The 14624-nt window shown below is 37.7% G+C and overlaps 1 protein-coding gene across 1 annotated transcript in view; it reads left to right on the top strand.

Annotated features, from left to right (window-relative positions):
- ROBO2 (roundabout guidance receptor 2) overlaps positions 1-14624 on the top strand; it is a gene marked incomplete at its 3' end in the record, with an annotated part of 521961 nt that overhangs the window by 393538 nt on the left and 113799 nt on the right. Inside the window, exons 18-21 of the mRNA XM_080358539.1 lie at positions 2931-3113; positions 5105-5131; positions 12788-12830; positions 14410-14537. Of these exons, the coding sequence (XP_080214665.1) occupies positions 2931-3113; positions 5105-5131; positions 12788-12830; positions 14410-14537 (381 nt within the window). The remainder of the gene's footprint in view (positions 1-2930; positions 3114-5104; positions 5132-12787; positions 12831-14409; positions 14538-14624) is intronic.

The following is a 14624-nucleotide window of genomic DNA, read 5'->3' as shown; positions in this document are numbered from 1 at the left end:
ATTACTTCTGCTTAAATATTATATAAAGAAATATAAAATTAATACCATTTGTTTTCCCAAACCCCAAAGATTATATTAATTTTATCAAACATCAGTGAGTAACATTCATCTGTATCCATTTATTTTTCAGTCACCAAATTCACAAAGCATATGTTATTTTGACATTTAAATGAATTATTACTTTTGCAGTTGTAATTGCTAGGCACTGAAGGGTGAGAGCAAACAGCCAGACTGCCAACTTTAGAAGGTAATTTGGAGACAGATCACATCTTTCACTGGAAGAGAGGGAGATCATAAAGTCCACTGCCAGCTCCCGCTAGACTCTCTGTAGTTTGCTTTCTTATCCTCTGTTCTCAAAAGACTGATTTCTGACCTTAGAGAAGAAAATGGGATCTTCAGCCTTTTTGGAGGCTTTAGCCAAAAGCACTTGCTCTTTTCTTGAGTCCAGGAGCATTCACTCCTGAAGCTGGTGTCTCTGAAGCACTTCCCTGCCTGCTCTTCTCCATGGCAGCGTGGCTGCCTCTGAAGCGGTGCCAAACATTGCCTGTTTCCTCACCATCCCACTGCTTGTACCTCTCCTCCAAAGGGCATAGAAATTAACTGAAAGTTAATGGCAATTAGAGCAACGTCAACTCCCATGCTGATTTCTACTAGAAAAACAATTGTGTGCTTGGAAGAGCGTGCCATAGAGTGCCTCTTTCTATTAGTTTTACTCTCAGAACTTTGTCTTTCAGCACTAGGGTGCACCTATGGATTGATTCAATGGGCAGGAAAAAAAGGGAAAATCCAGTAAAGGAGCCATAGCTGCCTCCCTTCTTTTCCATGTCACAGGTGCTCACTGAGTTTTGTTCTTGCTTACTGCGTCAGAACTGGAAACCATCAGGCCTTTGGCAGCAGTAAGACACGATAGGAAAGCCTGGGAAAGGACAGCTGCAGCTACCAGGCTCTGATGCTAGTAAAGCTTACCAGCATGACCAGTGTAGACTGGTATGTGATGCCAGTACTGGTGTACTGTCTTTTTATACTTTAGCATGTGTAGTCTGCCAGCATCCTTCTGTGGGACCTATTTTGTTTGTGAGAAGCCTGTTTTGTTTCCTGCACAGAACCACTGAAGACAAGCCAAGCTCTAGCACAGTTTCAACAGTCTGCTTACAAAAGCAGACGGTCATCATTACTAAATATTGACATGGTGCTGAAAGAGAGGAAGCTTAATGCAATCACTGAGATCGCTAACAGCATGATAGCAGTGTGATTGAATCACTTTGCTTCCTGAGCACCTCAGTCCGGGCTGCAGGCTGGGGCAGGGAAGGGACGCTTTTTCTCATTCACAGCTTGACTGGTGTAAACTGTGGGTCACCTGAAAAGAAGTGGCCATGGAAATAAAACTGGAAGTGTCAGGCTTCTCACACCTGCTTTAGCCAACAAACTTGTTTGTTCGTTTTAGGATGAAGCCAGTGTGCTGACACACAGGCTGTTCTGTTGAAGGAAGCGAGCAGTAGATTTACCCATTGCTGAATTATAGATGAAAAATGTGGACGTTTTCACAACAAGGCATAATGCTACAATACTTTTAATAATTTAGTCTGAATGACCATTTCAGCATTTTATTGCCATCTTCTACTACCTGTACGTATGTGCAATAGACTCTCATAATTGACAATCATAGCATTTGCATCTTTTTTTGTCTCACTAGAGTAGCTACTCTTGCAGTTCAAAATCCTTCTTCAGCATGCTTACAGGGATCTGATAATACTGCATAAACATTTCAAGGATTGAGCTATATAAATGCTTTTACCAGAAATTATGGATAATTCTCTCACCGATTTCAAAACTGCAGATGTGGGCAGTTTATATTAAATGTGTATATAATCAATATTCATATTTTTTGCAGAAAAATTTGTTCCGCATTTCCTAATTTTAAAACTAACAATTTTTGACAAGGGAAGGTTTGAAGTAGAAAACTCCTGGCCCTAGAACTATATACTTTAACATTTCGTGAATTTCCATTCATGCTTTTTTGTGAACTTTTGTTTTCAAGCCAGAAACCAAGCTTTTCCTTTTAGAAAAGTTCTCTTTTACAGAAAGAGGAGGAAAAAAACCAATGGGAGCATCTACTGAAGTTAAAAGTTTTCTAATGTCAAATACACAATTTAAAATCCTATATAGTAAATTTTGAGGCATGTCACTATAATTGGTATTCCATTTCATAATTATTTCTTACAAGTAGATGTTAAGAACTTTGCATATTTGTTATAGCTGAAAGAAAAAAATCTGTTGCTATGATTGTTTAGAACTTACTATTAACTATGTGATTTTCTGCTTTGTGTCAAAGTTGGTGCACTTAGGATTTTTATGGATTGTTTTCTCCATGAAATAATTGCTGGAAAATGCATCTTTGCCACAGTTGAAAAAACATATATCTTATTTCTTTATTTTAAATTTGGAAATTCTAGCATGCAAAAAAAAAAAAAAGTAAGTAAGAATTTTTGGCATACTGGCAGCGATGAAAGAATGAACTGTCTTTTGATGTAGCATGTTTTGAATTTGGATTTCTCATTTGGAAAAAACTATTTATTGATTTCTTGATTCATTTTTGATAGGTTTCCTGTGATCCATTTTCTCATTGTATTCTGTCTGTAATTATGTAAAAAAGAGACCAAGAAACATGTCTATTTAGAAAGAAAAAGGCTTGGGACTGTCATTTGTTAGATTACTTAGGAGAATTCTATAGAGCAATCTTTTCAACTATGTGTTTGCGAAATCACAATGAATTATGAATTTACTTTCCAGAAACATTGGTTTTCAGGTGTGCATTGGTACTCATTAAAGCTTTGCTAGTGTAGATAATTTTTTTTAATTTGCAGTACTTGGTTCCTATTTGTATTACAGAATCCATAATAACAATGTTCTGTTGATTTTCTTTTATGCAGGAGGACGTAATGAAGTTGTCATCACTGAAAATAACAACAGCATAACTGAGCAAATCACTGATGTTGTCAAACAGCCTGCCTTTATAGCTGGCATTGGTGGTGCATGTTGGGTAATTCTGATGGGTTTCAGCATCTGGCTGTACTGGCGCAGAAAGAAGAGGAAGGGGCTCAGCAATTATGCTGGTAAGAACAATAACTATTTATTACCATCTCATCAAGTCCTATCAGGAAAAGAGCAGGTGCTGTTAAACCTACTTAAAAAAAAAAAGGCAAAACCAACCAACGTTTTGTACTTACAGCAAAGGTGGCCTGGTTGAATTTTGTATGCTTGTTTTAAACATATGCTGTGAAAATGCTGGTATATGAGAAGCTTTAAATGCATTGCTCGGTACCACATTTCATCATTGTCATAAGACAGTCTTTATTTTTACATCTCCAGCACGTCTAGCATAAAAAAGTACAAAGAGGATTAATGGTACCACTTGCTCCTTGCTCAGAAGGCACCCTGTTAACATTCTGGCTCCATTTATGTGCTCAAATATGAATTAGGCTAGACCCTTACAATGAACATTAGAAAGACTTTTTGGTAACCTTCTTCATTACCATGTATTTCCGCATGTTTGAAGCCATATGCATGGGAAATGAATGTAGGTACTTAATCAGTGACTCAATACCTATAACCGGAGGAGAAGAGAGTAGTGTGTTAGACAGAAAAGTGTGGTTAAAATTTACCTATGGCAGAAGCCATAAAAACTTTTGTCTTGGAGGTAGAACACTTTGGAATGCCTTTACAGGGTGATCTCTTTTGCACCAAGTGTGCTGCTCCAGTTAGAAATTAGTTTTTGAAAACTACATTTGGAAAAATAAATACATTCACCAAATTAAAATATTTATTTTTCCCCTCAGCTGTTTCTTTTGTGTGTTATTCTATGCTTCAGGATTCTTTTGGATTTTTAGGAAGTCAGGTGAATATAAAATAACCATAAAATGGGTCACTCTGAACCCTAATTTAACATGAAAAAGCTGTTCTTCAAATATTGGGGTAGGTTCTCTTGTAGTGCTTATTATACATTTTAAAAGAGAAAACATTTCCTTTTTGAGCAAGATTCGCACTCTTGAGGACACAGCGTATTTAATGTTAACATTATATCAGATTAAAGTTACACTAGTACTTTTCTGTTTCCAAGTTATCACATGAGAACCTAAAGACATCAGCTCCCTAAGTGGCTGAGCATATCTAAGAACTTGCCAAAACCCAACATTCATTCCCTGCTTGTAGCCAAACAGTCCTATGCATCCTCACCTTGTTGTTAGCCATCATCTGACTCCTCAATGTCCTGACTAGGGTCACTAAACCAGAAGGAAATGTTCTATGTTGGTTTTCAGTCATTCAACGGTTATGTTTTTTGCTGAGGTGTTTGGGGTTTTTTTGCTTTTGACAACTATGACTTTTACTCCAAGAGGTGTGGTGGTGTTAATTGAGAAACTAATAGATTTCACACATACTTACACATGCGCTCATACAAAATATTAGTCTAGATCCCAAGATTTTAATCTTGAGAGAGCCATACTGTTATTCCTCTTGGGAAACAGTCCTACACATACACTTTGGAGCTAAGCTAAGACTACTCTTTTTTTAAAAAAGCAGATTAGCCCTGTATGTGAGGTGACATGTTGGAGAAGTGGGGTGGAGGTTGAGAGCAAAGTCTTTTATACTTTAAAATACATAGCTGTAAATAATTATAATAATCATTATAAACAGTGTGTCTCCTGCAACTCATTCCTTGTCATGATGTTTGCCGCTTCGAAGTGTGATGTGAACATTGCATCATGACACAGAATTGCCATTATCAGAATCATGAAGTAGTGTATGCTTTCAGCAAGGAAAGTTCATAACAGATCATGCTTCAAAATTCATCCTAATGTTCACAGTTTGGAGAACAGCATGTCCACACTAAACGTCTTCAAATGTGATGTCAAAATTCACCGCTCACCTTTCCAACCATCATTTCTCATTGGCTGCTGGCTGGTTAGTGCTTTAAGATCAACTGTTATGTCCTGCTTACGATATGCAATGGCAACAGAGGAAACTCGAGAGGAAACTCGTGCCCTGCAATTAGCGCTTGTTGTCAGGGTGTGTAAACTCACAATGTGTTTGCTTTCTTGTTTTGCAGTTCAGTCCTTCACCTTCACCCCTGCAGGTACTGTCCATTAGTCTGTCTCTTACCTCGCCAACACATCATTGCAAACATTAGCTATCTGTTTATGAACATGTGAGGTATGCAGAATTAAAACCAAGTGCAAGGAGGAACACTTCTGCCACCTATCTGTGATAGAATGTAGCATTCATTCTCCTAGCAATTCCAGAGGAACATGAAATTTACCACCATTAATGTCTCTGTCATAATAATTCTGCATACTTCTTACTCATCTAACTCCTTGAAACAATGCAGTTTTGAAAATAATTTGCAGGACAATATACTTAGAATTAGTCATATATAACCAAATTTTGTTTTGAAAGCTCAAAAAATGTGCCTCAAACATTTTTTAAGATCTAACTGAGGAAATGGAACTTTCTTCCACTTTAGCCATTAATTACCTATACATCAGCCTTACTGTGAAGTGTTCAAATTCCCAAGCAATCTAGTGATTAATCTATGCATGCATTGCCTTTACAGTATTTTTGAAACTGAAGCTTTTGGGTTTTTTCTGCCTACACAATTCTAAGCTGATATACTAGATTTCATATCTTTAATAAACATAGCATATAGCAGACCATTATTGTACGCATGATTAAAGACATGTGAAGAATGAACAAAGTGTGGTTGAAACAGCAGGTTACAAACAGCTTAGTCAACATATGGATAGCCAGGAAAAACAAGATACAAAATTAATAGTAAGAATTAATACAAACTATTAGCTTCTGCTCTCATATCTAAGCTCTTGATTCAAAAACTCAAACCCAATTATACCTCAGTGTTGCCATGTAAAAGGTTGATAAATCTCAGCATTTTCCAGCAGAAAATGCATGTAGCTTGGCCCCTCAGTTGCCGTTGCCAAAGCTCTCTCTTCTTCTGTCCCCTCTGCCGCACATGTGATAGAGGCCAGTCTTCCTACTACACTGCCAGACTGGTCCTCATGCTCAGCCAGCTGCTTTCTCACTCTTGTTTATCTTCAGGCACAGCTTCAGTGTTTAGCTTATCAGGAAAGAGCAGATGACTGTCAAGGCAGATGAGCAAAGGTGGTGGTGTCTGCCCATCGGGTCTGTGATGTTATAAGGGAGAAGTATCCTCATGGTGAAGCTCTGAGGGCTCAGAAATTGCTCCTCTGGCTTCCAGTCATGTTTGTTCAAGTCCGATGGCATGGCACATTCTAGGGCACATGACTAGGGAAGTGACCGTCCCACTGTACTCGGCACTGGTGAGGCCACACCATGAATCCTGTGTTCAGTTTTGGGCCCCTCACTACAGGAAAGACATTGAGGTGCTGGAGAGAGTGCAGAGGAGCGTGACGAAGCTGATGAGGGGCCTGGAGCACAAGTCTGATGAGGAGCAGCTGAGGGAGCTGGGGCTGTTTAGCCTGGAGAAAAGGAGGCTGAGGGGAGACCTTATCGCTGTCTGCAACTACCTGAAAGGAGGTTGTAGCATGGAGGCGGTTGGTCTCTTCTTCCAAGTGACAAGTGATAGGATGAGAGGAAATGGCCTCAAGTTGCACAAGAGAAGGTTCAGATGAGATATTAGGAATAAATTTCTTCACTGAAAGGGTTGTGAAGCCCTGGAACAGGCTGTTCAGGGAAGTGGTTGAGTCATCATCCCTGAAGGGGTTTAAAGGCTTATGGATGAGGCTCTTAGGGACATGGTTTAGTGCTAAAGTTAGGTTATGGATGGACTTGATGATCTCTTCCAACCTAAATGATTCTATGATTCTATCCTACCCTAAACAATTTACTTGCTTTTATTTGAGACACAACATAGGGTTTTTCCAAAATGACATAATGTGTTTATGCTCTTGGTTTCTGTGATTATGCCACTGTGAGTTTTCTGTAACTGTGATGAGTTGTCTCTATTTTCTTTGTAGCTTACACTGGTGTTGCACAGGGTTGTGCTGGAGCCAGAGTGACTGTGAATGATTCAGCGCAGTTCATCTATATATTCTGGGCAGCTAGGATTTGGCTCTGCCAAAAATTGGCTTTTGTAAAAGTAGTTTTGATATTTAATGGACTTTATAGAATTCTAACAACACAGTTCTATTCCCTGACCTGTAAACATTTCTGGAGGCACTGAGAACGTAAGCCATCCAGTAGTCAAGTCCAAAAAAATCATTAATTAAAAAATAATTCCTTCTTATGAAAGAATGTAGTCCATGTTTTTTATCTTTATACCCAGAGTTCCATAAGAAACATTTCTGCTTCTCTAATATTTGAATTTGCCACTGGTAATATTATTTAGACAAACATATCTATGATAGTGGAGGTTTGATTACACTCACAACTGTATGTTGTTCCCTTCAAAGCTGTGATTTATTAAAAGTTGGTTTCAGATCTAAATATTTAGGCAGTGGTATGTAGCTTTCAGAATCTCATCAGAGACAGCTGTCAATAAAGTTTTACTAAAGATGAATTTATCGTAGTATACTCAGAATTTAGGAGGTTTTGTTCAGACATCTGCTTTAAATTCTTCCTTTATAAAATTGAAGAATGTGCGGATTTGACGGTATGAAAAAGAGAACCGAAAGCATTAGTGGCACATTCATATACTTTATCTCAAACACAAAGAAGAAACTATTCTTTCAGTTATTTCTGATGTGAATGTTTTTTGTTTTGTTTTTCTTCAGTTTTATTTGCATATATGTAGAATTTAAAACACTAAAAATAGTGGGTCGTGCAGTTATGTAATCACTTGCTAAAAATGTTATTTTGGGTCATTTTCAGATTATGGGTTATTCACTGGGTCTATTTGTTATTTGTATTCTGTTATTAGGCTCCTAAGAGGTATAATTTCTGCTGTGTGACTAAACTACTGTAACATTCTGTGTAGAAGAGCAAACAGCAAATGTCATGTTATTGGCAAAGATTTGTGCCAGAGAAGAATAATTGAATTAAATTTGTTAAGCTTTCTGTCTTTGTGAACATTTCCATAAGCACTGATCTAATGCTCAAATGGTCACAAATAAAATGTGGCACTGAAAATCATAGGTAGATCTTTTGACTTATTTTCAGTTGAACTGACTCCAGCATTTTCTGAGCCACAATTCTGTACATCAGTGTTCCTACACTTCTCTTTCCCCCATCATGACTCCCCAGGTACTGATTCTGGGTAGTATCAGTACTACAGAACATGTGATTTTCAACCATGTTCGTTAAAGTACTACTGGTAAGTAACAGTGTCATCATCTGCAGCTGTACAAGACACGTGCACTTTTGGGACCATGACAGACTATCAGCAAAACCAAATCTGGCACAGAGACACTAAATGCAAACATTACTCCTCTTCAGTGATCTGTTCTGGGATGTAAAGGATGAACTGATCTTACTTTTCTGAGTTTCCATGAAAGCTAAAGTGTTGCTTCATTGATTTTTTAAAAAATCATTTTGATGGTTACACTTTACTCAGATCGTCTGGATATACACAAACACTGTTGAGTGTCTACATGATACAAGAAAAGATCGATGGCACAAAAGAGACTTCTTGTGTAATAAATTAATTCTTCAGTCCCGTATTACAATGACAGAGCTGACTTTGTTTACTTTGTATGAAAGCTGCAATTCTTTTTACATGTGGTATGAGGACTAGACAACAAAGGCGTGGAATCCATTTATAAATAAGCGAGATCTTGTTTATCTGTTTGTCTTTCCTGTGCCCTCAAATGCTTTGTGCCAGTACCCACTCACTGGAATACTCAGGCGTTTTCAAGTGTCTTGGCCATCAGTCATGCAAAGAAAGCAAATATGTGTTTTGACTTATGAGGAGGTAAGATTATTTAGTGAGTAGCGCTCCTTGGGATTAAAGATTTCATGAAACTAAGTAAACAAAAACAAATTAAAAATAGAGAGTTATGGAATGCTACACATTTTATGCACAACTCCTGAAGCTGTTACATGAGGATAAATTGTTTGACAGAATCATCCAAAGGTAGACAGAAGATTTGATGGAATTTTTATGTGCTGATTATCTGTTCTGAGTTAATGCTTATTAAAAAAGGATTAATCTACATTCATATTTGAGGAACAGCTTATCAGAAAAAGGAAGGAGGCTTGGCTGGCAACATTAAAGTTTTCATTTGTGGTAGGAAAATGTGGCCTACTAGAGATAGGCGTACAGAAAGCCTTCTAAAGCTTTTTACAGCTTTCTTGCCTCAGAATGTCAACTTACTATACATTTGTATTTTTCCAGTTCTAGCAGGCATGAAGATTAAGTTTAACCTTGTCAGATAATATTAGTAAATGGTGTGGGTACCTTATTATATATTTAATAAAAAGTATGCGAAAAGCTCCTTAACATATGCTTTTCTTCATGCGAATATATACAATATCATTTCTATAAATATTTATGCATTTTAAATGCACTTTGGATTATATTTCTGCATTTTTATAGTCCTTGAAGTATGAGCTGGTGGGGATTCCTTCAAAATCTCTATATGCAGAGGTTGTTTTTTCATCTTCTTTTGAAAACCAATCTCATCCCTGCAGGTCTTCAGCCTTCCTAAGAACATATATCAGATGCAAAGAGTGCTGAAAGAGCTCTTTTGGTTCCTCAGTGATAAAAAGCAGGGGAGATGGGTAGGTCAGCGATAGGGATATCCCTTCCTCCTCTTACATTGCCCCTTGAAATTGCTCTGCTTCTTTGTGAAGTGGAGACATGATGAATAAAGCCAGCTGTCTGTGTGTTTTATTTTTACAGTGACATCTACGAGCCTGCATCGCATTAAGTATGCTCCTATTCAGGCATTTAGACTTGTTTTGTAATTGCAGAAATCAAACTGCAGGCAAAAATGCTGACAAAACATGCGGCAAGAATGATAAACATTGTGCTTGTGTTGGCAGCCTGACCATATCTTCTGTTGTTAGCTGTCTTTCCTTTCACAATATTGATGCAAAAAGGAAGGCACCTTCTCTATCCAGCCTCAGGTAGTCCATTTATGGATGGCATCAGGGATATTTTTTTTTTCCGCAACATCACAATGACGTGTCTACACTTGAAGAGGAATTTTCTCTAGCTTAATTGATACTCTGAAGCTGTTTCCACCAAGAATAGCATCTAAAATACTTTATTTTCTCTTGAAGATTATAACCATCCATGCATTTGTACACATGGTGGAGGATAAAAGAAAGAACCTGTATTCCTGCCCAGTTCCATACAGTCACATAAGCCAGGCACAGTCTTCCTGAGGAAAAACAATGTCACTGCGAGACAAGTTCTTTTTTTTAATAAACTAAGCTGAACCTTTCTTCTAAAAATGGTGTTTATGTTGGGAAGGCATAAGGTTATTTAATGTGCGAAAAAACAGGCAACATTTACTACCACCAGGATACAGCGCAGAAAAAGGTAAATGCTGTGATATCTGTCCCTTCCCAACAAGCTCATATGCCACAGCCAATCTGCAGCAACTATGGCTCTAGCTACAAGGTTTCAATGTAGTGGTTTTTTGATGTGTTTCTCACAGTATGCCTTAAAGTTTTTTTTCATACCTCGCTGCACAGAAAATAAAACATGTCTGGCAAACATTGCTGCAATCTCCTGCTGCCTCTCCCATTTTAGCTTTGCTTTATAAAGGCACACAAGGGATATACATATTTTGGAGACAATAAGTATCGGTTTTTTCCTGTGTGATACAAAGTTAAAATCTCACACACATCTATGTGCTATACAAGTGGTGAAAACATTGCTTTAAAATTATTTATGGTAGATAATACTCTAAGCAAGAGCATCAATCCCAGGAACTTTTCAGAAAATATGTTTTACTGGAATACCTTAAATCTGTAAACTTTATTTATAAGGGCTCTTATCAAAAGTGCATTTGTTTCTCATTTTCCTTATTTCTTGTCGCTTTGACACATTCAGAAAGTTGGAGAAATGTAGTAATAAATTAGAAGGGGGAGGAGAAAGGAAACAACATCTAATGTACTTTTGACCAAAATATTTTGAAACATAGCCAGGGAGTACCCACCTCTTTGCATATTCACACATGATATCCACAGCACTTCAGATTATTCACTTTTGAGCAACGCGTGATACAGTCATTTGACAGCCTGTTAGAAACAACGCGAGTGAAAGTACCATCAGCTCTAAAATTAATTAGCTGCAATGTTTTACCATGTCTTGTTTTTCAAAGCAGACTTTTATTTAATAGTTCCTGTACTTGCATTTTGATTTTCTTTTCATTAATTTGTTTGATTACATCCTTTCAAAATTCAGCTATTAACCATTTTGATGTGACATATGATTGCAGTGATTTTCTGATATTGATATTAGTCTGTTCTGCAGTGAAGGGTAATTAATCACCCTACCCAAGGACTCTTCCAGAGGGGCCAGTTTTGTCCCTTTTGCTGAATGTAGCCCGTGAAATTATCCTAGAAGTTAATAAAGTGACAAGCATTCTATGAAGTATCAGAAGTATTTTCCAAGTGTATTTATGTAATTGCTATTTTTTTTATGATCATAGCATTTCTATTTGGTGTAGTAACTTTGTCTGGTTAGAATCATGTATAACAGAAAGCCTAATCTTGAATTAGTGTAGTTTGGACTAATATTTGGAAAATCTTGCAAGTACTCTGAGCACTATAATTTAATGATGGGAATATCTGTGTTATTAAGGTAAATAGTATTTCCAAAGCAGGACCCATTTAAAATTAAACTGGCCACAGACTCTTCTATTCCTCTCTGAAATGTGAACCTTCATCTTGTCAGGGGCCTGTAAGGATGCAAGTGTCTGCAACATTGATATAATTGAATAGTCTGCCTTATCTATGCCTGACAATAAATAATGGGATATTGCCACTGAGAACCAGAGTAGTCTGTTGGCCTTGATTCAAAATACTTGCCAGTGCTTCAAAAAGGAGCATCAAACGTTGTCAATTAGCATCTCACCAGTAATGTGGGTTTACATATATTGCCTTGAAATGTAATCCTGTTAATAAGGTAGATAAGGGATAGTCTGTTTCTTGTCAAACACCCATGAATGGAGCCATAAAAACAGTTGTCTCCCTCTGAATATGTCCTTGGCATCCCTCATAGCAAGACCGGAAACTTTTTCTTCCCAGTGATACTTGTGTGTATGTATTTATGTGTGGGTGCTGGTTCTTATACTGTACAGTTTCTAATGGAAACAGTGCAGCTGTATGTTGGGTTTTTTTTACCCCTTCAGCTCTAATAGAGCTGCCACTTCTTTGTATTTGTCCTGTGAAATGGCATATTTGTGTGGTGACATTATATTACTGCAGTAAGACATGATGTTATTAACTCACTGGTGCAATGTCATTATGTACTGAGGCGAAAGCATGCCAAGAAAACAATTTAATCACATGGCACAGTCTTGAGATACAAAGTCATATGAAGGGACCTGTAGTAAATTTAGGCCTCTTGCCCAGGCAGCTGGTTTGCCTTGCACGCTACAGAGCAAATTGATGTTTATCAATAATGCGCAGTGAAATCCCAAACAAAATCTTACCCTAATGTGTTTGATCCTTTTTGTATCATTTTTGTACTTTATTAAGTGATGATGCCAAGAGGCCTCCAATCTCAGACATTAGGCAGTTTGAATGGTTAGTTTTAATTATTACTAATTGATTTTTCCCTGTCTTACCTGTCTGTACCTGTGTGTGTATGTTTGTTCGTCTTGTTTTTCCAATTGAAACACAGTCACTTTCCAAAGAGGAGATGGAGGACTAATGAGCAATGGAAGGTATGTTTCTTTGTTCAAAGGTCTTTCCATCATATTTATTTTTTAAAATTGTGAATCTGAAAAGTGCTATAGGGTAATGCACTTGGGTAATAACTGATCATTGGGAAGACTGACAATGCTAGGAGGAGTTAAGTAGCTTACCACAAGGTTTAATGACCTATCTGTTGTGCACTTTGGGGGAATCAAGCCCAGATGTTTCATATCTCCCAGATGCCCTGGAAGAAATGAGTAGTAAATATCACAAGGAATGTGTTCATTTGTTACCGAGATGTTTATTGCATTAATTAGACATTAGCAAATGAAGTTTCTGTTGTTTAAGACTCCTTATTGGCTCCCCTTAAATTGCTGTGAGTGAACAATTACACTTAATCGATCACAAAATAAATGATTCATGGATGATGAATAGGCTGTAGATTGATAGGACTGGATTCCACAACTTTGGCTACTCAATTGAAATTGATAAAAGCTGATAACGGGCCCATATATCCTCATCTATTTTCCCTTTGCCAATATGGAGATTGTAATTAGGCTCTGGTAATAACTTCCAATCTCCCATTTAATCAATATTTTAGCAAAAAGAGATTAGGCCTAATGAGAGTGAGTAGATGTGGCAAGAAAGCGGCTGGGTCTTCTTATTGCCGTTTCCATAGAAACCGATGTTTCTCTTAGGGATTGTACCAGGCAGGGGTCTATAACATGCGATGATCAGAGATGTTGCTCCAACTTCATGAGTGCATTAATAACCCAGAAAAGCTGCAGAACTGTGGATGCTGGGTTTGTTTTGTTTTCATTTGGGAGAGGGGAAGTTGTCTGCAGGAAATGATTTGCTTTTCCTCTTAAATGCAAACACAAGCAATTCACCTACCTTGCTAAATTTTTGGCTGTTTATCCTTGGTTGAGGGAGAGATGGTGCCTTATGGCCTGAGCGTACCTTCTCTTTCAACATACCCACTGTTTAATACCACTCTCAAAGCTGGGTGTTACAGTGATATAAAAGCCGTGCAGTAGTGGCAGATAAAGATAGCTGTGGATATTCTATTAATCCTACTCAAACCTGTTTGCCTCTAAACCAGCCCAGAATGCTCAAAGAAAGAGTTACCAGGCTGTAGATGACAGGCGTGCATTTGGGATGCAAGGGAAGGAAGAAATAGTAGCCCAAAGTCCTGGAAATGGCTGATATGGAGCAATCAGTTTGAGTGATGGCTCCCTTGAGGTGGTAATTTATCATGAAGCCCTGGTGTAGGATCCCGTGATGGTGCTGCCTAACCTCTGTTTCACACAGACAACAGAGTTCATTTGGATTCTGGCAGAATAACGATGGATGCCTAGTCCCACTTCTACTGACAAAGTTGATTTGTATGTAACCTTAATTAACTGCTCAAGGTCTTTAAATCATCAAAGGCTACACAATTTTAATTTGAAATAAATTAAAGTCTCCTAAACTGTTTGTTACCTGTGCCGTTAGGAGAACAGTGATACAGTCTCTTAATCACTAGTTGTCTCACAGATATTTTGATTTTGTAAATATATATATATATATATATTTGTATGTATATCTTTTTTTCTTATTCTGCTTCAGTCGACCAGGTCTGCTGAATGCAAGTGACCCCAGTTACCCTTGGCTTGCAGACTCTTGGCCTGCCACAAGTCTGCCAGTAAACAACAGCACTAGTGGACCCAATGATCTTGGCAATTTTGGTCGTGGAGGTAGGTTTCATTTTATTAAGTTACCATATAGTATACAATAGGCTCTAACTATGTGGGTTAGTTAACATCTATGATAAAAGTTGTGTA

Source organism: Nesoenas mayeri (assembly GCF_963082525.1).
Source record: "Nesoenas mayeri genome assembly, chromosome: 1".
In the NCBI taxonomy this organism is placed as follows: domain Eukaryota; kingdom Metazoa; phylum Chordata; class Aves; order Columbiformes; family Columbidae; genus Nesoenas; species Nesoenas mayeri.
Note: the sequence above shows the minus strand (reverse complement) of the source record. Positions and strands in the feature narration are given on the sequence as shown.